Source organism: Amphiura filiformis, chromosome 19 (genome assembly GCF_039555335.1).
Source record: "Amphiura filiformis chromosome 19, Afil_fr2py, whole genome shotgun sequence".
NCBI classification, from domain to species: Eukaryota; Metazoa; Echinodermata; class Ophiuroidea; order Amphilepidida; family Amphiuridae; genus Amphiura; species Amphiura filiformis.
The window spans coordinates 38420440-38448301 of record NC_092646.1 but is presented as its reverse complement, the minus strand read 5'-3'; the positions used below and the strand labels follow the sequence as shown (position 1 = coordinate 38448301).

Genomic DNA, 27862 nt, shown 5'->3' with positions numbered 1-27862 from the left:
TTCGAGCGCAAAGAATCCACTGTCGGAGTTGATGCGCTCGGAAGCTAAATAAATTATTTTCTTATTATATTAATAATATATTTTTTATTGTAATAGCTCTCGGAGAAGTTGATTACTATTAGGCCTATGCATGCGTATAATAATAACTATAACTCCGAGAAGTTTATTGATATTTACTATTAGGTCTATATAATGCGCCATAAGCTCAGATTATAATAAAACTTATTATATTAGCGCTACACGGAGAAGTTTATCACTATTAGGTCTATTGGTCTTACAAGTTTAATTTCTTTACTGTTTTCTTTTTTCTTCATTCTTTTTCTTCATCTTTTTTTTTTTTTTACGTTCACGCTTTCCTTGTCGGTACTTCTCATGTAACCGCAAATAATTCCTATTCAAATATAATTCTGATTGACACATGTCCACTTGCAATTCGGCCTTTGTTAGTCACCAGATAAGTAGGTGTCATTTTGTGGTTAATAGATAAAAGGACCGATAAGGCCGAAAAAAAGAAACCCTGTTCTACGGGCGGACGGACCTTTCAAGTAGGGTCGGCCATTTTGTTGTGTTTTTTTTTGGAAATAACTGCGCCGGAAATAAAATTACATATTTTCTTAATATTATAATATCAGTGGATCATTTTTGCGCCGAGCGCAGATAATCCACTGCGGAGTTGCTGCGCCTGATGGGCGCAGTTGTAACGGTGGATCATTGCTGCGCCGGCGCAGAACATCCACTGTCGGAGTTGATGCGCCCGGCGCAGTCCCTTATATGTAACGGTGGATCATTGTTGCGCTCGGGCGCAGAACATCCACTGTTGGAGTTAAGGCGCCGAAGTAAAATAATACATTTTCAGATATAATAACGGTGGATCATTTCTGCGCTCGGGGCGAGAACATCCACTGTCGGAGTTGATGCGCCGGAAGCAAAATAATACATTTTCTTATTAGGCCTATATTAATAAATATACATGCGTATAATAACTAGTATTGGGCCTATTATAACTCCAAATTGAAAGCAAAATAATACATTTTCTTATTGAAATTTTGGAAGCTCAGATTATAACAAAACAAAATAATATATAGGCATGCGTATAATAACTATAACTCCAAATGTATTGACATTATCATTACAATAATTATATATTGCTTTTCTTGTTCCAAATATATTGGTGTGTATTCGAGGTTTTTTGTCATGTTTATTCCTAATATAATTGTCAAGAACATTCCAGGCCGCTTTAAAAAAAGTTTGTTGTCAAAGTGAGAATCCACTAAACGGAGTTTCATAGTTTATCTCATCTCATTGCACAAAATATAGGACAACTATAATACCAATAATAATTATAATAATATAACTATAATAATAATTACAAAGAATATAAGCAATAAGAATATAAGTTTCATTTCTTTACTGTTTTCTTTCTTCTTCATTCTTTTTTCTTCATCTTTTTTTCCGTTCACGTTTCCTTGTCGGTACTTTTCATGTAACCGCAAATAACTCCTATTCAAATATAATTCTGATTGACACATGACCACTTGCAATTCGGCTTTTTTTAAGTAGGTGTAGTAAATCCATCGGATTCCCAAACAAGCGGAGGGGGTCTAAAATTAGCATAACCGAAGATCAATGTCAATTTTAATCCACGGCACACAAAACATTCAGAACAATGTCAATGGGGATAATTATGCGGCGTTATTTTGTGGTTAATAGATAAAAGGAACCGATAAGGTCGCGACGAAAAAAAGAAACCCTGTTCTACGGGCGGATTTGACCTTTCAAGTAGGGTCGGTCGGCCATTTTTTTTTGTTTTTGAAATAACCCAAAAAATTACCAAAATCTGTAAATAATTTGCAATTTGAGAAAATACAAAAAAAGAAAGATTTTTTCCCAATTTGTTCAAAATCTGGGTTGGTCGGGCCCGTAGAACAGGGTTTTCTTTTTTCGTCGCCTAAACGTGGTTTCATGTCCCCGGTATCTATATTAGCCTATACATTTATTCTATTTTGGAAATATTATGTGCTTGCTTAAGCATATAGTGGCAAGTTCACGTAAAAGCTGGCAACCAAATTATTTGGTTAAAGCCTTAATGTACGATCTTTTTAAATTATTAGATTTTTCTTTTTTTTCTTCTAAAATGATAATATGCAATCATTATGAAAGTTCCCAATACAAATGGACGCGAAAACATTGGGAATTTGCAAAGAAACAACATCATAAACTTCACCTCTATCACTCGAAACATCTCGCACTATTTGGATTAGGACAGCGATTGCGGCCTCAGAGTTAGTCTCCTCGCTGCCAGTTTAGTTACACTCCCTCAACATGTGGAGGGAACGTAACCAAGCTAGTTTTGTACGAGACTACGGTTTGCGATCGTGGCCGACATAAAGTCATAATCTAAAAAAATTATGACTTTATGTCGGACCAACAGAAAATCGTCCCGCTTTACTACAAATAGGACGAATTTGACAGTTTGCTCATAGATTTAAATTAGAACATGTGTAAGTAGGCCCTATTACAAATATGCCCAAAAAACGGTTTAGAAAAAAATAAAGGTATTAATTCTGAAAAAAGATCGTACATTATGACTTTAATTCGGTATGCCGAATTCAACAATTTTGTCTGCCAAGCTATATTGGAACCCCTTGACCCTAAAAACAAACAAAATAACTTTTCGCCGGTAGGCCTATCTATAGGCTACACCAAAAATTACTATTTTCCATATATTACACTGGTTCTATTTTAAATACGTGCTTATTTTAAGCATCGGAATCAAATACGACGTGGATTCTGCATATTTAAACGGTATCTCTGTATAAATTACGCTGTATATTGGTATTTTATATTCTCACAAAACTACTTTTCTAATTCACATAACAAGCTACTTAATCCGAAGGCCTCATGTACACTCTGAATTCATCGTGTCATTATTTATATTTACATTTATATCCATGATAAATATTAATAATAACAGATCGGGATCGAACCTCTTAAATATCTGATACCACCTAAATTACAAGACATTGTCTATGGAGCAATTGGAACGACCATATCACTAAAATCTCAACCCAAATTTCGTTTTTTCCTATATGCATAACAAAAGAAGCTGTGACCACCGTTCAAAGTGTAATAATAATTTAAAACATTAAGAAAAAACCTCACATACAGGATGAATATTTAAGAAGAATAGTAAAAGTATAAAAAAGAAGAATTATCAATACATAGGCCTAATGTATAAAATGAAATTATGATTCTCGCGGAACAGTATTATTCTTGGTATCATCTCAATAGCTCTTCAAATTTTTTTTTCAATGCTGCCAAACAGCGGGCTTCGCATCACGGCATCATTGATCTATTGGTTCAATGGCTAATTAATAATTCTCGCGAATCGGATTATTCCTGGTATTATTTTGATGCTTAGCATTTAGCCATTATCTTGTCTCATCTATCCCGCCTATTGTGCCGTCTTATCTTTACCGCCTATTGTGAAATAGGCCGTATCATCTTTACCGCCTATTGCAAAATTCGTCAATCCATTTACCTTTAAAATGCTTGGAAAAAATGATAATATTAAAATTTCAAACTTTGCAGTAAACAAATATTATATGTGTCTGTGTTTCCGTAAACGCACCGTAGTAACGTCACTTGACGTGTACCATTGATTCTAAAGTTCTTTGCGTATCATCCGCAAAAACTTCAAATTCAAGTTCAAATTTATTCATCAATCAATATCATACATACATATATAATAATAATAATAATAACATTGAATGCAATAAACATAGTTTAATAAATATATTAACAATATATTAATATATTAACAATTAATAATAAAAGTCAATTGCAATAATATTAACAAAATCATATAGGCCTATTAATAATAATAATTTGTAATAGATAATACAACTTGAATACATAATCTATGTAATATATAATATTATAGTTCATGATGGTAATATACAAGATATAATAATATGTATGTGGATATAGGCATACAATTTACAAATCAGATAATTTATGTTATACAATAATTAATATGACGAATACAATATTGACTGACGAGGACCCTGCTAAACGCGTAGCGTGGAGCTGCAGGGACCTCAATATTTAATCAAATATAATTTATCATGCAAATAAACTGGTGTAGGTATAGGGGACAAAACAAAACAATCCAAAAATTTGGAGTAGAAGACATGAAATAATACTTGAAACGGCAGCAAATCCTCCAATTTTGGCGTTTTGGGCGTCCTCAGAAACTTCCGATTTTGGACTAGAAAACATTGTTAAAAATATTTAAAACGGGAGCAAATCATCCGCTTTCGGAGTTTTTGCGTATTACTATTTTAAATATTATATATTTCTGATTTTTTTCTTTTTTAACCAAATCACATTTGGGTTGACAATTGGCATCCCTTTTGAAAATTGTTCTTGAATCACACTAAGGCCGTATAAAAAACATGTTTCTCTTCCCCTCCCGCTTCCTTTTTTAAACTGTGCTTCAATTTTACATTTTTAAAAGGACGTCTAGGAAGTTGAGATGCTTTCTATACCTACCAGAACAGCAAAATAAAAAAGACCTCCCTTTTTCAGTCAGTATAGGCTTATTGTATACGCTAACGCAAAATACAGGGCTATTGGTATTTAGGTCTATATCGATAAATCATTCATAAATCTTTCTTTTTTTTTTTTTTGAAAACCCGGACGAGAAACATCTAGCACGTTTTTATTTTTACTCGGCCTTATGGTCAGTTTTTATTTATTTTGCATCTGCTTTTACTTTACGTATTTCGTTATTTATCTTTTATATGCATGTTTTTAATTCATATTATTGTATCTCTGATTGACATGACCACTTACAATTCTGTCATTGTTAGTCAATTATATAAGTACGGATAATCTACCTACCGGAGGGGGTCCTTACACCCCTATTCAGACTATTGACTACTATCATGCCATACAACCGGGATTGATTTGGGCGGCACTCTTTGATCAGGATATTGAATGCAGTGCGCTTGCGCTGGAAGTATCTATAACTATAATACTATACAAACGATGATTGGTTGAAGGCGCCGTGACAACTTGTGAATTTGATGACTTGTACTGCTGCTCTGTCATTGGCTGATCTGCAGAGGTTCCCGTGTTGTTTCTTCTGCGAAGAGTATTTAAACTCCATCATCGTTACGATTATTTACATTTATTTTATAAACTTTTGGTCTGAAAGTAATTGCCTTTTGTTTTAATTATGTATATAATATGCCTACATGTTCATTAGGCCTAAAAAAATTATTTGATTGGCGTAACCCGACCTACCCTAAAACTAGGCCCGACCCTAACTTTGTTTTATTTTTTTTGCACCAAAAAATAATGAAATTAAAAAAATAAATAGAAATTAATTAATTTAGCCTTAGCATTAGATAATGAATGATATAGTCTACCGGGTAATGAAAATAATTAACACATAAAATAAATATTATTTTATAAAAATGGTCATAATTGTATAAACATAGAAAGAACTTTTATTTAAGTTGCAAGTATCATAAGTATGACTTAGAGGTTCGGAACAGGTTCCTACAGAATTAAGGGGATAACTTGGGCAGTGATCAAAATCAGAGCCGCCAGAATGTTCTAATTCTATTATTGCATTGATGGCATTTGAAATAATTAAATTACACAAGAAATGCATGTTAGCTGCATGAAACCTCATCATACCAAAAGAACAAAATAAATGCAAAAAGCCGCAAATGCGCAACATGGCAGAAGCAAGCATGATCTTGACGTATACACGAGGAGAAGAATGTTACATAGTGATTTACAAATCATTTCAATCAAAACAATGGTATACAAAACTATAATAAGACAATTTAATTTAATCTAATTTTTTACCCACTGTATGATCATGTAGGGGGTTAGGGTGTTGGTTTTTATTTGTTTGTTTTTAGGGTCACCGGGTTCCAATATAGCTTGACAGACAAAATTGTTGAATTCGGCATACCCTTAAAGCCTTTAATGTACGATCTTTTTTCAGAATATACCTTCATTTTTTTTTTCAAAACCGATTTTTTTTTTGTGGCATATTTACACATGTTCCAACTTAAATATATGAGCAAACTGACAAATTCGCCCTATTTGTAGTAAAACGGGATGATTGTCTGTTATGAATATAATTTTCAGATTATGATAATAATTAATATGTCGGAACGCAGATCGCAAATCGTAGTCTTCTACAAAGTTAGTTTGGTTACGCCCTCCACGTGTAGAGGGAGCGTAACCAAACTGGCTGCGTATGATACTAAATCTGAGGCCGCACCACCGAGCACTAGGCCTACTGGGCCGCACTCTCCTTCCAAATCCAAAAAGTGCGAAAGTATTTCGAGTGATAGAGGTGAACTTTATGATGTTGTTTCTTTGCAAATTCCCAATGTTTTTCGCGTCCAAATGTATTGGGAACTTTCATAATAATTGCATGGTTATCTTTTGGAAGAAGAAAGTGTAGCCTTGGCGTAGCCTAGGTAGCGGCGACATGAAACCACGCTTAGCGGTTCCTTTAATCTCTAACCACAAAATGACGGCAAGCATAATTATCTCCATTGATATTGTTCTGAATGTTTTGTGTGCCGTGGATTTAAAATTGACATTGATCTTCGGTTATGCTAATTGCAAGGTCATGTGTCAATCAGAATTATATTGGAATAGGAATTATCTGAGATAGCATTTGCGGTTACATGAAAAGTACCGACAAGGAAACGTGAACAAAAAAAAAAAAAAAACAAAAAACAAAAAAAGAAAAGAGAAAAAAAAGAATGAAGAAGAAAGAAAACAGAAAATATATGAAAAAAAACCCCAAAAACCACAAACAAAAACAATAAAGCAATAAAGACAGCATTGAGTACACACTATTACGGTACTAGAAAAAAAATTAGATACTTATTCGACAGATGAAGGAAAAGAATGAATGAAGAATGAGGAAACAATGATAAAAGATACAAATAAGAATTAAAAAATATGTTTTGATTGGTTCATTTTTTATTTTATTTTTTGTACATGTAACCTATACATTTTTATTAATATTGTTATTATGTTGAATGACATTGGTGTTTTGTGTTTAAGGTGTGTAACCCGATCAATATGTCATACCCCCAACTCACCTCAAACTTGATGAGATTTTGATATCAACATGATCAAACGAGAGATCCTATTTTACTCTTTATTGAAATTATGCGTTCAAAATCAATGTATTTCCACATATAGGCCTATCACCAAAAACATTTTCCAAATATATCGGGCCACATTCCTTTAAATTACTTATATGAAAATTGATAGTGATACCGTGTATAACATTTCATTTGTATCATTTTTTATAGGAACAAATATTAATATACCGTATTAGTAAACGCTAATAACGCCGATAAATAGTTTGAATTGCATATCGCCAGGTTCTAAGTTTATTGCAATACGGAAGTCTTATTCTGGCCGTATCCATGTTATTTAAACTAAATGGCAAAATAAACAAGCGGACAAACGTCATGTAAACATTTATTCATTTATTTATTCATTTAATTAATTAATTAATTAATTAAATATTTATTTATTTATTTATTTTATTATTTATTTATTTAACCAGCGATGCGTTCAAAACAACAACATACATAATTATATACAAAAAGGAATAAAACACAATTAAATGTAGAATGCACAATTATGTCACAAAAACAATTAAATGAGGATTTCGTGATCCTAGCATCCTCTTTTTATGAAATTTTTCAATAGATATCCACGAAAGTAGGTTATTCCCAAAATTTAAGTTGATTCCGAGTTTACGTTTGTGATTTCCTTATTCGTGTAGGCCTATATATCGTAGGCCTTGGTGTAGCCTAGATACCGCGACATGAAACCACGCTTATCGGTTCCTTTAATCTATAACCACAAAATGACGGCGATAATTATCCTCATTGATATTGTTCTGTATTGTTCTGAATGTTTTGTGTGCCGTGGATTTAAATTTGGCATTGATCTTCGGTTATGCTAATTTTTGGACCCCTCCGCTTGTTTGGGAATCCACCTACTTATCTGTTGACTAACAAAGGCCGAATTGCAAGTGGTCATGTGTCAATCAGAATTATATTTGAATAGGAATTATCTGAGAGAGCAACTGCGGTTACATGAAAAGTACCGACAAGGAAACGTGAACGGAAAAAAAGGGAAAGAAAAAAAAGACAAAAGAAGAAAAGAATGAAGATGAAAGAAAACAGAAAATAAATGTAAAATGAGAAAAAAAACCATATTATATTATACTAGACTCTAGACTCTTTTTTTTTTACTTCCGAGCGCAGTTACTCCAACAGTGGATCTTCTGCGCCTCGAGCGCAGCAATGATCCACCGTTATTATAATAAGAAAATCTATTATTTTGCTTCCGAAAGCATCAACTCATATTTTGTATATTGATAAGTATTGTAATTTTTATAAATATTGTAATTTTTATAAATGCTGTATTAGGCCGCTTTGTGTGTATTAGTGCGCTTTTAATAAATGTCTTATTATTATTATTATTATTATTATTATTATTATCAACTCCGACAGTGGATGTTCTGCGCCCGAGCGCAGCAATGATCCACCGTTATTATAATAAGAACATCTATTATTTTGCTGTCAATTCGGTTATACTAATAGCAATAAACTTCTCGGAGTTTAGTTATTATACGCATGCATATTATATTTTATTAACATAATAAGAAAATAGCGTTTATGATTTCCTTATTCGCCTATATATCGTAGGCCTTGGTGTAGCCTAGATGCCGCGACATGAAACCACGCTTATCGGTTCCTTTAATCTCTAACCACAAAAGGACGGCGATAATTATCCTCTGCCGTGGATTTAAAATTGACATTGATCTTCGCTATGCTAATTTTTGGACCCCCTCCGCTTGTTTGGGAATCCACCTACTTATCTGTTGACTAACAAAGGCCGAATTGCAAGTGGACAAGGAAACGTGAACGGAAAAAAAAGGAAAGAAAAAAAAGACAAAAGAAGAAAAGAATGTAGATGAAAGAAAACAAAAAATAAACGTAAAATGAGAAAAAACATATTATATTATATTAGACTCTAGACTCTTTTTTTTTTTACTTTCGAGCGCAGTTACTCCAACAGTGGATCTTCGTTACAGGGACTGCGCCCGGGTGCATCAACTCCGACAGTGGATGTTCTGCGCCTGAGCGCAGCAATGATCCACCGTTATTATAATAAGAAAATCTATTATTTTGATTATTTTTATTAATATAATAAGAAAATATTAGTTATTATACGCATGCATATTGTATTTTATTAATAAAATAAGAAAATTATTTATTTGACTTCCGAGCGCAGAAGCTCCGACAGTGGATTTTCTGCGCCCGAGCGCAGCAATGATCCACAGTTATTATAATACGAAAATCTATTATTTTGATTATTTTTTTATTAATATAATAAGAAAATATTACTTATTATACGCATGCATATTGTATTTTATTAATAAAATAATAAAATATTTTATTTGACTTCCGAGCGCAGAAGCTCGGTAGTGGATTTTCTGCTTGAGCGCAGCAATGATCCGCCGTAATTTCATTAAGAAAATGCATTATTTTGCTGTCAATTTGGAGTTATAGTTATTATAATAGGCCTAATACTAGTTATTATACGCATGTATATTTATTAATAAGAAATTTTACTTCCGGCGCAGTTACTCCAACAGTGGATGTTCTGCGCCTTGAGCGCAGAAATGATCCACCGTTATTATAATAAGAAAATATACTTCTCGGAGTTTAGTTATTATAAGCATGCATATTATTTTTATATAATAAGAAAATAGTAGTTATTATACGCATGCATATTGCATTTTATTAATAAAATAAGAAAATAATTCACTTCCGAAAGCATCAACTCCGACAGTGGATGAGCGCAGAAATGATCCACCGTTATTATAATAAGAAAATGTATTATATTGCTTCCGAGCGCAAAAACTCCCACAGTGGATGTTCTGCGCCCGAGCGCAGCAATGATCCACCGTTACCTATAAGGGACTGCGCCCGGGCGCAGGATCTCCGACAGTGGATGTTCTGCGCTCAACGCAGAAATGATCCACCGTTATTATAATAAGAAAATGTATTATATTACTTCGAGCGCAGTTACTCCGACAGTGGATGTTCTGCGCCCGAGCGCAGCAATGATCCACCGTTACATATAAGGGACTGCGCCCGGGCGCAGCAACTCCGACAGTGGATGTTCTGCGCCCGAACGCAGAAATGATCCACCGTTATTATAATAAGAAAATATATTATTTTACTTCCGAGCGCAGTTACTCCGACAGTGGATGTTCTGCGCCGGCGCAGCAATGATCCACCGTTACATATAAGGGACTCCGCCCGGGCGCCTTACTCCGACAGTGGATGTTCTGCGCCCGAGCGCAGCAATGATCCACCGTTATTATAATACGAAATCTATTATTTTACTTCCGAGCGCAGCAACTCCGACAGTGGATTCTCTGCGCCCGAGCGCAGAACATCCACTACCGGATGTTCTGCGGAGGGGCGCAGGAGCTCCACTGGTGGATGACGTACATACATGCTATTCCAGAAAAATACAGAACTAATTTTTAGGGATTAAAAAATATTATCCTGTTTTAACAAATGAAACATTGCTAGATCCTAATCCTTTAGTTAGTCCTAACTGGCAATAAAAGTCAAATTTTAATATTTGGTCAATTTTTGGAAATAAGGGCCAAAAACGTACGTTTTTAGGGTGTTTTTCGTATGCTGTCACAATCAAGCCCAAAGATTTGTACCAAGACTAATTTCAGTTTATGCAGTCTAATTTTTGGAAAAGACTTGTTTTATTCTGATAACCAATCATTTAATTAAAGAAACACAAAAAAGTTAAAATTATAGCAAAATCTCGGCATATATAGATTTTGAATGCTTAGACTTGTACCAAGTCTTTGATTTTTGTGACTCGATTGTCAGAAAAATGCCGAAAATGCATGTTTTTGGCTCTTTTTTCTAGAAATTAGTAAAATGGTGATTTCTTTCTTTTATTGCCAGTTAGGACTAAAGGATTAGGATTGAGCTATGTTTCATTTGGCAGAAATTGATAATATTTTATTAATCACAAAAAATTAGTGCTGTATTTTTCTGCAATAGGGAGTAGATTTTTGCTAAGTTTGTAACAAAATAACTTTTTCCAATTATCAAGCTTTTGGTGATATTTTAGCCTCCAGCCAACAAATAAAAAAACAAAAAAAAAACACCTGACGACCGACCCTGCTTGAAAAGTCCATCCGCCCGTTCAGCGCCTAATGCAGAATCAATTTCATCAACATTATTCTTCATTTTTCATTTCAGAAAGGGGACTCAAATAGTTGACCTCTCTGATATGTACACAGGTCACTCATCCTACGCCACATTGGCAAGAAGTGATGGTACGTCCTTGTACCTCACTCGGGACATCACCGCAGCCATTGACCGTTATGACCATCACAAGTTTGACCGCATGTATTACGTGGTGGATAAAAGTCAGGTGAATCATTTCAAACAGCTTGTTGGTGTTTTAAGAAAGATGGGATACTCATGGGCTAATAGGCAAGTATATGAACCTGCAATTTGTGAGCCTAATTTGGGCGACTTTTGAAGATTCTCCCTGTGACTGTTGACCATTTCCTGGCACATAGAAATCTGGGGGGGGGGGCACTCAGGTTTCATAGTGTACTCATGCGTGACCAGAAAAACAGGAATTAAGTGTCCTATTCAGAGATTGAACAAGAATTGCGTGAATCTTGTTGGGGGGGGTCAAAACGCCTATTTTCAACTTGAACAAAAAGGGTTGTTTTTACTTCTAGTTGGTGTGTTTAGGGCCATTTCAATGATCCTGCTATTTCATAAAGCATGTTTCCCTGGCATGTATTGTATCAGGAACATCATCCAAACATAAATATTAGAAAATTATAAACAAAAACACATACTATAAGGGTTTATTTTATTAAAAACCTGTAAGGGTTGTACCTTGAGATAAAATCCTGCTTAGGGGTATCTTTCAGGTAAAATCCTGTTTAGGGGGTAAAATTTGTTGCAAAACCATGCTAAGTTCTTGTTTAAAGGTGTATTTTGCTCAAAAGGTCAAATCCTGTTTAGTGAATGTTTTGAAAATCTCTGGTCAAACATGTGTACACTGTGAAACTTGAGTAGCTCCCTGGGCATAGAAATCAATGGTTTGGAGAAAAAGTGGTTGACTTTTCAACATTGACGACTTCTGTATAGTTTCCTGTCCTGTAGAAACCAATGGTATAAGAAAAATTGGGTGGTGTTTCGGTTATTTTACCCGCCATTTGGGCTTAAAAGTTTTGGCAACCCTGTACACGCATGCAGCTGGTGGACTTTTGGGTAATTTCAAGAATGTTGGACAGATCTTTGCTAGGATTTCATTGTGTTCTTTGGTGACATGCTACAAATAAGCCACAGTGCTTCTAATTGGTGATGTGTTAATGTATATTTAATGCGAAAGAAACTTGTATAGGTTGATTAGCACAGTAGTTGGACTCCAATTCAAGTTTAAGCCCAAGTCAGGCCCTTATTGTTCTCATGGAATAATTGATGAGCTGATGTTAAATCCCCCTAGACAAGGAATTAACAGCCTGTTGTCTCAATTATCCATACAAGAAAGCAGGGAGCTGATCTGGGCTGTGATGGTTATTCTAGGCTGACTAGTGTTATGTGCCTATTTAATCTGCATCCCTGAATGTTGCTAAATGCATGGTTAATATAGCAGATGTGTCTGTGCATGGCCCCAGCAGTTAATGAACATAACAGCAAAGCATAAGAAGCACAAAGTTCCTCAATTCAAATCAAAATTTGTTCCAAACTGCTGGGAAATGAAGATATTTTGTGTACATTACAGAATTCATCACATTCAGTTTGGTAGAGTTACTGGGATGAAGACTCGGAGGGGAGAGGTAGTCTTCCTTGCAGATATTCTTGATGAAGCCAGAACAAGGATGCTACACAATATGCAAGTTACTGACAGTAAGTATGGTTGCTGGCTTTTCAGTTAAGTTCAGTTTAGTTGGGTTGAGTTCAGTGCAGTTTAGATTTATTTTGTACCCAATTAGTGAGCACGGTGGCCGAGCGGAACGGGCTACGACTCATAATCGCAAGGTTGCGGGTTCGAGCCCCGGCAACGCCATCGTGTTGTGCCCTTGAGTAAGGCACTTTACCTCGATTACTCCTCTCTACCCAGGTGTAAAACGGGGACCTGTTATGAATACTGTCCATTGAGCGCCGCCCAAGGTATGAGCATGCCTTGGGCATTGTATGGCAGCTGACATATTCTAACGACGGCGGAATAAATGTAAAGCGCTTTGGTACATGTTCACATGTGAAAGGCACTGTATAAATACCAACATTTGTTTATTTTATTTTTATAAAGACAATCATCATAATAAAAAGTATATTAATATTTGAAGATATGAAAAGTTTACAATCAATAATATTGAAATACATGTACACATGATGGGTGAGATGATGAATGAGGATACTGCTGAATGCTGAACTCGATGTGCAATGATGACCTCGTCCTAAATTACAAATAACGGCCCATGCCTAAATACCAGTGTACAGCTTTCCCGAGCTTGCCTGGGGAGTCCCTCATTCAAATGGGAGCTGAAGTGGATGCAGTAAGCCACAGCCTGGCTAGGGAAGGCTGCACACTGGTAAATAGGTATGGGCCAGAAATAAATTTATGCAAGAAAGTGAGCCTAAAATATGTAGAATGTACAAGTACATACAGGTGCAAAAAATTAGGGTGGCAACAATATTATGCCCATAATATAGGATCCACAACTTATAAAGTTCCCCTAATGCTTAAATAAATAAATAAGAGAAAATCCAAATCTAACAATGTAGAAAGGTTTGTGTAGACTTATTTGTTTTACACACCTGGACCAATTTGCATTCTGTCACAATGGTTCAATGACAATATGTAAAAAAAGAGGCTGTTTTAGAAGTTGCACCTGAGTCCATTGGAGTTAACTTTCCTTAAAAACAAGCCTACTATATTGCTGGAGAGTTGACTGCTATAGACGAATCCAATTTCACACATTCCTACACCTCAATGGCTGCCAAAGTTGGGTCCCCGTCGGCTCCATCTCACCTAAAATGTGAAATGATGCGGCCTTGGAGGGTATTTTAAACTGCATTCTATCACCTGTGTTACACATAGGCAAAAGAATAATGACAGTTTACAACACAAAAGAATCGAACATCAAATTTTAAGCGGCTTTAATCCACCCAATTGGGCAGTCACTACACCAGTTTGGTGCATGCGGGGACCCGTCATGGCCGACCAAATCATGACCATGACTTGGCTCGTTGGATTCGTCTATACTATGTAATTAATCTATTTTATTGGCTGGTTTGTTTTCTTACAGCAACAAAGCAATTAGATGACCCAGATCTTACTGCAGAACAACTGGGAATATCAGCAGTCATATTGCAAGATTTTGCTAGGAGACTATCCAAAGATTACAAGTTTGATTGGGATAGACTCCTGCAAAGTCAAGGAAATACTGGAATTTTCTTGCAGTACACACATGCTAGGTTATACAGGTGAGTGGTCTGCAAGAAATTGCATAACAATTTATTTTAAGCTAAAAAAAGGAAAACAAGTTTATTTTTAGTAGGTGGCCTAAAAACCAAAAATGGTTTGCTGTGAGACTATCCAATGCACAGTGTCATCGCCCCGATATCTTCATGGCAGAAATCGCCATGGTAGGTTGAATCCACAGCCATGCATGGCTATTTTGTTCCGACCTGTTTAACAGTTTTAAGACGCATAATGGGCCGAGGAACATCCGACTAAGGCTACTGACAATAGCCCGGTGACTGACCTCTCTGTGTGTGAGTGAGCATGGTATACGCCATGGGGTCATCTGCTTTTAGACTGCCTCCACGAGTGGCCTACGCTGTGCTGTAGTTCGGCACATATAAAATCAGAATTTTTGTCAGTTTTTGAGCTCAATACACACAGTTCTTTCGCAATATGCAAGCTAACAACTATCATATCCTTTCAACACATATATTCAAGTGCAAGCAAAAAAATATGGCTTCTTTAGAATAAAAAAATTACAGGAGATATTCATCATTTTCCACCCTGGTATCCAAAGATTTATCGTCTGAATATCAAATCGTGCAAAGCACATTCACATGTATCGGTCCCGGGTATTGATTTTAGTGTCTCTGCTGTACCAAGTAATTATTAACCAGGCGATGTCGGTGTGCAATGATTACAAGTTTGATTGGACTAGGAATGGGTTACACTCTCCTCTCTCTAACGCTGAGTTGTTACAACAAAGCTACACTCTTTCCTAGCTCAGCAAGAGTATCATAGTGCAACCTCCTTTGGGGTTGACGTTGTCGTATTGGTCATGAGATCTCCCTCTCCAATCACTTGGTTGCTGGTCGCTCTCAGAGGAAGCTGTTTGCAGTGAAATGTCCTCATACGGAAGGTGGAAGAGTTGTAGTAAGCTGTTCTATGTTTTGATCTATCTCTTGTTCTTGAGGTATACTGGTCAAGTCTTCCTCAGTTAAGACATTATTCCAACAGGAGTAGGATTAACCAGGGAACTTACTTTGCTAACATGGTCGGTCGATAATAGCGTCAATAATCAGCGAAAATCATGGTCGGAAACCCGGAAGTGAACCAGAAGTATGTGATACGCCAGAGGCGGACTGTACTTTTCGGAAGAGAGAAGTCAGTGTTTCTAGTTCATAGTTTGCCATTTCAGCACAAGTTTTAAGCTTATACTTAATGATTTTAACAGGAATTATCATTCTCAAAATGACCTCAAATAAACGCCCCCTGTTTGGAAAATGCAACACCCCTGGGGAGCGTTTATTTGAGGAAATACGGTATTCGGAAAATGCCTTTTACTCAAGGTCACACAACGTCACATGGTCCAAAAGTAGTATACCATGTCTATGACATGAATTGACATAGGGCATACTTGATAGCCAAGTCTGCAGTCGATATTATGCTTGCGATTCACACACTATGTACACATATATATTTGGTCACATTTTATTATACAATAAATACAAATATATACCGTATTGGTCCGAGTATAGTCCCACCCGTTTTTTATGTGAAAATTTTTCACAATTGGGGTGGGATTATACTCAATTTCAAAAAAAAAAAAAAAAAAAAAAAAATCCGGTTTTGGAGTGTCCCTGGACCTAGACCTAGATGCTAGGATCATTCATGGTTGACCTAAAAAAAATAAAAAAAAAAAATTTCAAGATATTTTGTATTTTTAATATGAAAATTGATACTTTGTTTTCATGTCATACTCTATTAATGATTTCAAAATGCATTCAAATTCAATGCATTTTGAAATCATTAATAGAGTATGACATGAATACAAATTATCAATTTTCATATTAAAAATACAAAATATCTTGAATTTTTTTTTTTTTTTTTTTTTTTACAATTTCTGAAATTTTTTGTATTTTTGGGTGCGGGATTATACTCGAACGTGGGACTATACTCGGACGAATACGGTAATTAACATAGTAAACATGGTATAACAACTATTCTATAGCAAATCGGTTATACCATATTTTGGAATGGTAGGCATAGTATAATTCGGGATATTAAATATCTTCTTGACGAACCAGAATATGGTATGGTGGAGTTTTATCTGCGTGTGGTCAAAGACGATTCCTTACTGGCCACAGACCATCCGACAGGAATTAGTTAGAACAGGAGCCATTCGTTACAATAAACAAAATGGCTGTTGGTGGCATATCATGTTCTCCCATGACTGTGACCCGAGGTCCCCGACATTGCCCTCATGAACTTGTACTGATTTTTCTGCATGGTATCATTTTGTTCATCCTATTAACCCAGAGAACTAAGTATAATAATTTTCATGGTATTATTGACTTGACATTGTTTATCAATATTATTGGCTGTAAATGAGGATTGGCGGAGTTTCTTTCGACAATGATTCAATTTGTGACATGTTGTTACCTTTGAATTTCTTGTTAAGCATCTCACATTCAAGGTCATGGGAATAGTTTCCACCTGGACCACCTGACATGCTCACTGTCCGACTCCACTTAAGCTGCCACTGGACTCTTGGGACATGGCACCATTTACTGCCATTCAGTAAATCCACAGCAAGGCATGTACATATAGATAGGATGACCTTTGAACTTCATTAAATCAAACCGCCAGTGCCTAAAGATTCTATCTACGTCATTTTCCTTTACGGCGTCATGTCGGATCATTTCAATTTAAGCCCTCCCAAATTACGGCTTTGTAATTCTCTCATATTATCCGTGGTCTCATTTTCGTCAAGTTCCAAGTCTTCGTCAATGGTCTTCTTGATGCTTTCTTTGTTATGATTTGCTTTGCACTCCTCTGTGCAAAACCATTCGTCGTTATCATCTATCTCATCCTCGTCAAGCCCTACACATGATGCATGAAACCAGTGCCCATTTGTAGAATTTGTTGAATTTGGAGAAGGTGTTTATTTCCAGACCGAAGGCTAGTTCTGACAGAAGAGTAATATGTGAGAGATACTTCCCATAACGCATAAATCCTTTTTCAAAATATTTCCCATTTTTAAATTACATTGGATCATCTTCATCTGAGGTGGTCAGCCCAGCTCCTGCATCCGCATCCTCTTTGTCTCTTCTGGGAGGACTCTTGTAACGAGACGCCCCTGGTCTTGTTGGGGCATTTTTCAACACCTCTTCAATTTCAAATTTCATGTCAGCCATGGACCTCTCAGGTTACGCTGTACACTCCTACCTACTTCGTCATTGAACATGGGAGTGATGGAATTACTTGATGCTGCATCTGCTGTTGGCACTAGTTCCCCCACAAGATCATCATCATGTGGTGTATCTGTTTGCTTCTCATTCACATTTGGTGCTGTTGGCAGTTGCAAGTGTTTCCCAGTTTCATTTTCATCAAGTTGGTTCTCTTCGGATGTGGAGCTCAGATTACTGGTTTCCAATGCCCTATTTAGTCTCACTTGTCCCGAGCTGTAGTTGGGTAGGACGGTTTGCCGATCTTTTGGATGGCAAATTTTTGCCATCTTTTTTTATCGGTAAGGTGATGAGCCTTAATTTTCCTCAGTGTCTCTTTCTGAAGGTTGTAACTCAGATCACTGGTTTCCAATGCCAATTTAGTCTCACTTGTCCCCAGCTGTAGGACGGTTTGCCGATCTTTCAGATGGTTAGTTTTTGCCATCTTTTTTTTATCTGTAAGAGGATGAGTCTTAATTTTCCTCAGCGTCTCTTTCTGAGGGTAGTAACTCAGATCTCTGGTTTCCAATGCCCTATTTAGTCATACTAGTCCCGAGCTGTAGGATGGTTTGCCATCTTTTAGACGGTGAGTTTTTGCCATCTTTTTTTTATCTGTAAGAGGATGAGTCTTAATTTTCCTCAGCATCTCTTTCTGAGGGCAGTAACTCAAATCTCTGGTTTCCAGTGCCCTATTTAGTCTTACTTGTCCCGAGCTGTAGTTGGGTAGGACGGTTTGCCGATCTTTTGGATAGCAAATTTTTGCCATCGTTTTTTATCGGTAAGGGCATGAGCCTTAATTTTTCTGAGTGTCTCTTTCTAAGGGTAGTAGCAGACCAGCTTGTCATCTTCTCATATACCCAAGTTGTTTTTATTATTAACAGCATTTATGAAGTGCCTTTACTAAAGGACAAAGCGCTGTACAAACAAAGCAATAAATAAAAACAATCTAAAACATGTTTAAATGTACAAAGCAATAATTACAATCTTAAAATAAATACCAAAATGAAAACATAAACCTTATATAATGTACAGGAGCAAATTATAAATTTTTACACCACCTCAATAAATTGATATACTTTTCATGATGCATAAATCCTTTTTCAAAACATTTGACATTTTAAAATTACATTGAGGTGGTCAGCCCCGCTCCTGCATCCTCATCCTCTCCGTCTCTTCTGGGAGGACTCTTGTACCATGAGCCCAGGGGTCTTGTTGGGGCATTTTTCAACACCTCTTCTATTTCAGATTTCATGTCGGCCATAGATCTCTCGGGTTGCGCTGTAGACACCTTTATACCTGCTTTGTCATTGACATGGGGGTGATGGAACTACTTGGTGCTGCTTCTGCTGATGGCACTAGTTCCCCTACAAGATCATCCTAATGTGGTGTATCTGTTTGCTGCTCAACATTTGGTGCTTTTGGCAGTTGCAGATCACCGGTTTCCAATGCCAATTTAGTCTCACTTGTCCCCAGCTGTAGGACGGTTTGCCGATCTTTCGGACGGTGAGTTTTGGCCATCTTTTTTTATCGGTGAGAGGATGAGTCTTAATTTTCCTCAGCGTCTCTTTCTGAGGAATGCCCTATTTAGTCTTACTTGTCCCAAGCTGTAGTTTGGATAGGACGGTTTGCCGATCTTTTGGACAGTGCGTTTTTGCCATCTCTTTTTATCGGTAAGGGCATGAGCCTTAATTTTAGTGAGCGTCTCTTTCTAAGGGTAGTAGCAGACCAGCTTGTCATCTTCTCATCTACCCAAGTTGTTATTATTATAACAGCATTTATAAAGTGCCTTTACTAAAGGACAAAGCGCTCTACAAAACAAAGCAATAAATAAAAACAATTTAAACATGTTTAAATGTACAAAGCAATAATTACAATCTTAAAGTAAATACCAAAATGAAAACATAAACCTTATATAATGTACAGGAGCAAATTATAAATTTTTACACCACCTCAATAAATTGATATACTTTTCATGATGCATAAATCCTTTTTCAAAACATTTTACATTTTTAAATTACATTGAGGTGGTCAGCCCCGCTCCTGCATCCTCATCCTCTCCGTCTCTTCTGGGAGGACTCTTGTAACGTGAGCCCAGGGGTCTTGTTGGGGCATTTTTCAACACCTCTTCTATTTCAGATTTCATGTCGGCCATAGATCTCTCAGGTTGCGCTGTAGACACCTTTATACCTGCTTTGTCATTGACATGGGGGTGATGGAACTACTTGGTGCTGCTTCTGCTGATGGCACTAGTTCCCCTACAAGATAGATCATCCTAATGTGGTGTATCTGTTTGCTGCTCAACATTTGGTGCTTTTGGCAGTTGCAGATCACTGGTTTCCAATGCCAATTTAGTCTCACTTGTCCCCAGCTGTAGGACGGTTTGCCGATCTTTCGGACGGCAAGTTTTGGCCATCTTTTTTTATCGGTGAGAGGATGAGTCTTAATTTTCCTCAGCGTCTCTTTCTGAGGGCAGTAACTCAAATCTCTGGTTTCCAATGCCCTATTTAGTCTTACTTGCAGGTATTGAAAGCGACTGCTATCTGTGCAGTACGCAAGCGTGCGGTACTGCACACTTCCGCCACAGTCCCAAGATGCGAACTGCACCTTCCGTCACGCATTCAAGATGCGGGACTGCACATCCCGACGCATTCCCGCATGCGGTGATGCAGGTCGGGATGTGCAGTACCGCATGCGGTGATGCAATATTTTTGGTGCATTTCCGTTAGGGTAGGCCTATGTGCAATATTTTTGGATTTTTTCCGCATGGGGAACTGCAATATTTTTGGTGCATTTCCGTTAGGGGATGTGCAATATTTTTGGGGCATTTCCGTTAGGGTATGTGCAATATTTTTGGGTTTTTTTCCGCATGGGGAACTGCAATATTTTTGGTGTCTTTCCGCATGGGGTACTGCAACATTTTGGTGTAGTTCCGCATAATGAAGTAAATGAACGGTTTTTGTTCGAATTGTTTTTGGTTTTATTTGTTTTGTTTTTTATTTGTAGGCCCTGCGGCGTAGAAAATATTATCACATGCATATATAAATGTCTTTAATATTACTATCGTTTTACTTTGACTATTAGCCTATTGTGAGTTTTGCTTCATTTGCTGTAATTAAAAGAAAGTGTTATAAACTTTAACGCCTATAGTATTTTATTATAATTATTAAAAATATTATCGCATCGCCGCTTAATGATAAGTGGCTATTGTGATGAATCTATTTAGTGACCATTGTAATAAACTTGACATTGTGTGCATTTTATTCATGTTAGAAGCTGCCCAACCTTGTCAATCAAATACTTCATCTATTGTGTCCAATACTTAATCCGATAAGTGATCGATGTATATCGATAAAAATAGGATCAAGATCATAGAATTTTAAACAATCAATGATCGTCGCATGTATCCCGCCAAGATATTCGCATGTAGATATGAATATTAATTCAATATTAGGCCTAGGCCCACTATCGCTTTTACTTTCCGTTTCATTATTTGTATTTAAAAGAGAGTTTTGAAAAGTCTTGTCCGAAAGGTCACGGCATAGTATAGAAACCTAGCTAATAGTTATTGTATGAAATTAATTTTTATTAAAATCAATTTCACACGCCTCTTTAATGATGACTATTAAATATTCAACTTGACGCTGTGACCACTTTCTATTAAAGTTCCAACGGGAATTTCTCAAGTGGATCGATTATCAATTTAGGATAATAATTTAATTTAGCATGATGAAATGTATATACTATTATATAATCAACTAATAATTGTATTTAGCATGATGAAATGTATATTAAAAGCGGCTGTTACCGCATGCGAACTGCACCAAATATTTTGTAGTTCCGCATGCGGCGGGCATGCTAAAAATAAATTTTCACTAGTATAACCAATGCGTAATTGTGCCAAATATTCCGCGTGCCTCCATATTGTCTTGATTATAATAATATGACCGTCAGATATTGTATACATTTTATGCACACACAAAAAAAAAAATTAAAAGGTTTTTTTTTAATCTTAAAAATTCTTCAGGTAGACCAGACAGACCTCCCGGGGGCACTCCCACTTTGGAGGTGACGCGATGTAGGGCTGTTAAGACCCCCTTTTTCTGCGCCGCTGTCACCCAAAGACCCCATATTTTTTTTACTTAACACATGCTCTGTCCGAAGACCCCTATTTTTCCATTTGATCTGTCACCCAAAGACCCTTACAAGTTCAATTTGAACAGCAACTTTCATTTATCACTGATTTTGTTACTGAAAAAAAAAAACACAATGAAATTTGAAGCCATTTAGACCCGCATTTAGAACTCAAATTGCGTTTGGCTCTCACCCAAAGATTCCATTTTATAAAAGGTCATGTTCACCCAATGACCCCATATTTTTTACATTTTGCTCTCACCGAATGCCAAAAATCATGCTCTCACGTATCACCCAATGACCCCATATTTTTTTACATTTTGCTCTCACCGGATGCCCTTAGTGCGAAAGTGTCAGCCCTACACCAATATCCATTTCATTTTGAAGTGTCCCCACTTCGGGACATACCTGTGTGCCCAATACTGACTTGGTCATGCTGTGATAAAAATTAAAAGTTGTTTTCTGATCTTGCCGCTGCTATTGATGCGCATGCATCGCTTGAGAGATCAGTGTGAATTGATGATTGATCCACTTGAGGAATGTCCGCTGGGTTCTTATAGAACAATATCAAGTAGATTTATAATAGTCACTAATCATCATAAGAGGCGTGTGAAAATGATTTTAATATAAAATTGTGTACATATTTTAGGCCTGACTCTGCCGATCTTTGGAGAAGACTTTATTTTTTAATTACAACAATGAAACTATATGCAGAAATTTGGAACAAGACTTTCTTCTTTAAAAATTTCAATAAATAAAACATGTAGGCCTACAACATACTGTAGGCCTACGTATCCGAACTGTGCATCTCGCCTTGCATTCCTCATCATGCGGACATGCGAAAAACATGTACCGTATATCCCGCATGCGGACCTGCACCAAATATATTACATTACAAGACGCGACATTCACATTAAATGCATGCGAACTACACCAAATATTTGACAGTTCAAGCGACGCTGGCATGCGAAAATACCGCATTCGAACTGCACCAAATATTTTGCAGTTCCGCATGCGGACATGCAACAAAATAGGTATGACAAAAATTTAGTAGGCCTACATTCGTGGTGAAAAATACGTCAGGCTCTTAGGTGTTTTTACTTTTTTTAGTAATTAGTTTTAGACAATCAATGATCGCGCATGTAATTAATGTCGCATTTTGTATTTAAAAGAGAGTCTTGGAAATTAAGTCGTGTCCGAAAGGTCGGCATAGTATAGAAACCTAGCTAATAGTTATTGTATAAAATTAATTTTATTAAAATCAATTTCACACGCCTCTTTAATGATGACTATTATATATTCAACTTGACATTGTGACCACTTTCTATTAAAGTTCCAACGGAGAATTTCTCAAGTGGATCGATTATCAATCAATTTACGGAGGACAGTAATTTAATATAATTTAAATATTGCACATCCCCATGCGGAAAAACACCAAAATATTGCAAATCCCTAGCGGAAATGCACCAAAATATTGCAGTTCCCCACGCGAAATACACCAAAAATATTGCACATCCCCATGCGGAAAAACACCAAAATATTGCACATCCCCATGCGGAAAAACACCAAAAATATTGCACATCTCTGGCGGAAATACACCAAAATATTGCACATCCCCATGCGGAAAAACACCAAAATGTTGCAGTTCCCCTAACGGAAATGCACCAAAAATATTGCACATCCCGCGAAATACACCAAAATATTGCACATCCCCATGCGGAAAAACACCAAAAATATTGCACATCCCCTAGCGGAAATGCACCAAAATATTGCAGTTCCCCACGCGAAATACACCGAAAATATTACACATCCCCATGCGGAAAAAACACTAAAAATATTGCACATCCCTAGCGGAAATGCACTAAAATTTTACAGTCCCGCATGCGGTACTGCACATCCCGACCTGCATTCCCGCATGCGGAATGCAGGTCGGGATGTGCAGTTCGCATGCGGACTGTAAACGGAAGTGTGCAGTACCGCACGCGGTACTGCACAATTCCGCGTCCCAAAATAGTTCTTACTTGTCCCGAGCTGTAGTTTGGATAGGACGGTTTGCCGTTCTTTTGGACAGTGCGTTTTTGCCATCTCTTTTTATCTGTCATCTTCTCATCTACCCAAGTTGTTTTTATTATTAACAGCGTTTATAAAGCGCCTTTACTAAAGGACAAAGCGTTGTACAAAACAAAGCAACCTTAAGAAATACAGAAACATTTAAACAATCATAACCTTAAAAATACACACATATCATAATTAAAAACAGCCTAAAACATGTTTAAATGTACAAAGCAATAATTACAATATTAAAATAAATACCAAAATGAAAACAGAACCCTTATATAATGTACAGGAGCAAATTACAAAATTTTTGAACATAAATGATATATACGCTAAAAACATTGCTAAAAAGTTAGGCAAAATACCCATTCATTTAAAAAACCAGGAATATCAACAAGGAGGCGGTGGATTAGTTTAATCAGTATAAATAAGTCTTGAGATGGTTCTAAAAAGCACAAACTGAGTTGCATTTATGCAATGATGTCCGAATGGAGTTCCAGATTCTTAGTGGAGCTGCCCAAAATGCAGTGCATTGTCACCATAGGTGCGACAAGTGCGTAGAATTTGGAGAAGGTGTTTATTTCCAGACCGAAGGTTAGTTCTGACTGAAGAGTAATATGTGAGAGATACTTTCCATAGCGCATGTAAATCCTTTTTCAAAACATTTCCCATTTTTAAATTACATTGGATCATCTTAATCTGAGGTGGCCAGCTCAGCTTCCTGCATCCTCATCCTCTCCGTCTCTTCTGGGAGGACTCTTGTAACGTGAAGCCCCAGGTTGTGTTGGGGCATTTTTCAACACCTCAATTTCAGATTTCATGTCGGCCATTGATCTCTCTGGTTGCGCTGTACATGCTTTTATACCTACATGTACTTTGTCATTGAACATGGGAGTGATGGAATTACTTGGTGTTGCTTCTGCTGATGGCACTAGTTCACCCACAAGATCATCATCATGTGGTGTATCGGTTTATTTGCTTCTCATTCATCACATTTGGTGCTTTTGGCAGTTGCAAGTTTCATGCCAGTGCCAGTTTCATCCAGTTGGTTTTCTTCGGATGTAGAGCTCAGATTCCTGGTTTCCAATGCCATATTTAGTCTCACTTGTCCCGAGCTGTAGTTTGGGTTGGCCGATCTTTCGGACGGTGAATTTTTGCCATCATTTTTTGTCTGCAAGGGCATAAGTCTTAATTTTAGTGAGCGTCTCTTTCTAAGGGTAGTAGCAGACCAGCTTGTCATCCTCCTCATCTACCCAAGTTATTATTATTATTATTATTAATGGCATTTATAAAGCGCCTTTACTAAAGGACAAAGCGCTGTACAAAACAAAGCATCCTTAAGAAATACAGAAATATTTTAAAACAATCAAAACCTTAAAAATATGCACATATCATAATTAAAAACAGTCTAAAACAAAATTGTACAAAGCAATAATTACAATCTTAAAATATATACCAAAATGAAAACAGAAACCATATAATTAAAATGTACAGGAGCAAATTACAAAATCGTGCCTTTACAGAATGAACAAGGGTAATAGTGCAGTGAATGACAAGAATATACAAAATAATAAACAAAGCACAAAATTAAAAAGTCTAATAGTGAGATTTTAAAGAGTTTCTTGAAGCTTGTGATTGAGCGTGCCTCCCTGATGTTACATGGGAGGCATTTTCACAGTGCCAGTGCAGCAGCTTGGAATCCTCTGTACTTGAGTCCGGTGGAAAATCCCATCCCTGTCATACATAAATCCAAAACGGATGATTACGGGAACTGGTTGTTGATGTCTGTTATCTTCATTCTTCCGCATTTCCATGCTTTCCTGGTACCCTGTGTACTAGGGTTGGAATTTTTGTGCCCGGTACCCGATTATTTTTTTCGGCGGTACCGGTACCCAAAATTGCAACAAAAAAAAGTTATTTTTTCCGGTTTTGTAGTGTCCTACGACAAAAGTAAATGTATTCAGCAGTGTTCGAAATTTTGGTTGTCCGTTCCCCCGGGACAATCAAAACATGCTCCGGACAACCGAAAATGATGCTCTAGTTGTCCGGCGGACAACCAAAGATTTACAGCCAAAGGTCACTTTTTCAGCATGTTAGTTTGCTCAAACCTGACACAACTGATGAATTGTTAAATATTTAAAAGTAATTGTTCATAAATTGACTACACTCACTCCACTTTATTGGTCACATGTAGTTGTTTCAGATTGTGGCAGCTTACGGACAACCAAAAACTTTGGTGGACAACCAGACATTACAACCGGGTTGTCCGTGGGACAACCCCTTTTATTTTCTTAATTCGGACACTGGTATTCAGTCTGCTCTTCCGATACCCCAAAATCAGTTCGGAAGATATCCCTCATCTTATCACCTAGCTCCTCTACTGTCCCTCCTGGCTTTTGTGGAACACCATAAAAGAGTAGATTCATGTTAGAATGAATATTTTAAACAGTTCTCTCAACAAAATAGTGACTTACTTTTAATATTTCATCACCACATCCATGGGACTTCATCAGAATTGTGACAGGAGCGGTAAAGCTAATCAAGTGACTCACGGGAAAACCCGGAGTCACATGACTTGATGACCGGTTTGTAGACGGGGCAGGTAGTGTTGTCCCTTGTCTTGGTTGAGGTCTGGATCCATAGCAGCAATGTAATAAGCCTCCTTGATGCCTCGTTGTAGCCATCTGGAATCAGTGTCCAAGATATTGATATTGGACTCATCAAACTTGTGTCATTCAGACTTGAGGTGAGTTCCAATTGGAGATGTATTGGGACGAACAATTGCTGCACTTAATACTGTAAACCACACAGGATCACATTTTTTAGGTGAAATGAGCATGCTCCTGATAGTGTTGGTGGGTTTGACGTGAACCAAAACTCCAACTTTACAAATCTTGCAGCTAAGTCCTTCAGTAACTCGATGTATGGAAGAGTGAGCAAGAGTTCTGCGTTTTAGGTTTGGGAGTGATTTTGTTGCTGCCGGAGCAGTCCCAAGCCCATTTGGTGTAACCGCAGACCGACAGGGCACGGTGAATATGATCAAGTTCTTGGTTGAGAGAACCGTTGGTGGAGGAGATGGTACGTGCACGATGTTTAAAAGTTCGTATGACGCCCAACTTGTGTTCTAAGGGTTGATGACTGTCGAAGTGCAAATATTGAACATGTTTAAAACAAATAATCCTAGATGTAACATTTTGGCAGTTTTGTTTTAAACATGTTCTAGGGCCACAAGACATCATAGGAGTTTTTTCCTGCCCAATGACGATATGGAAGAGTTGATAAAATGAAAATAAAATTTAATATATATTGATATATTTCAGTTTAGAGCAACAAGCTGGATTCCCTCTTCCATCGAGTGTTGAAAGTATAGACACATCCCATCTGGGGGAACCAGAAGCTGTAGACCTGGTAGCACATATAGCTCAATTAGACAGCATTGTACTGAAAGCATATCAAGAAATGGAACCACATGTTATAGTCAAATATCTACTCCAATTAGGGTAAGTGTATTGTACTGGGTATACTGAACCGGGGGGGCAGTATAATGGCAAGGGGGTATCAGGCACGTCCAAAGATTCACGTAAAAGAGTATTTTTTCACAGTCGGCCACTGTACGTGCGTAACATGAATAGGGCATAAAATTCATGTAAAATTGGTGTAAAAGGGTTATGTTTTTGGTGGTCTTACGTAGGTATAGTCCATCAAGTCTGAAGTACAAAGTAAATAGACCTCAGATTGGGATTTTGTTCTTTCTCCTTCATACTTGAAAAATGTTAAACAAAAACTCGCTAAAACTAACAGCACCTGTTTATGTGTGTTTACTTGTTTAGGGATAATAATTG

The 27862-nt window shown here is 36.9% G+C and overlaps 1 protein-coding gene across 1 annotated transcript in view; it reads left to right on the top strand.

Moving 5' to 3' along the window:
* The window catches only part of LOC140141260 (probable arginine--tRNA ligase, mitochondrial), a 53686-nt gene that overhangs the window by 7812 nt on the left and 18012 nt on the right, over positions 1-27862 (top strand). The window contains exons 7-10 of the mRNA XM_072163068.1: positions 11373-11609; positions 12922-13046; positions 14450-14627; positions 27341-27520. Of these exons, the coding sequence (XP_072019169.1) occupies positions 11373-11609; positions 12922-13046; positions 14450-14627; positions 27341-27520 (720 nt within the window). The remainder of the gene's footprint in view (positions 1-11372; positions 11610-12921; positions 13047-14449; positions 14628-27340; positions 27521-27862) is intronic.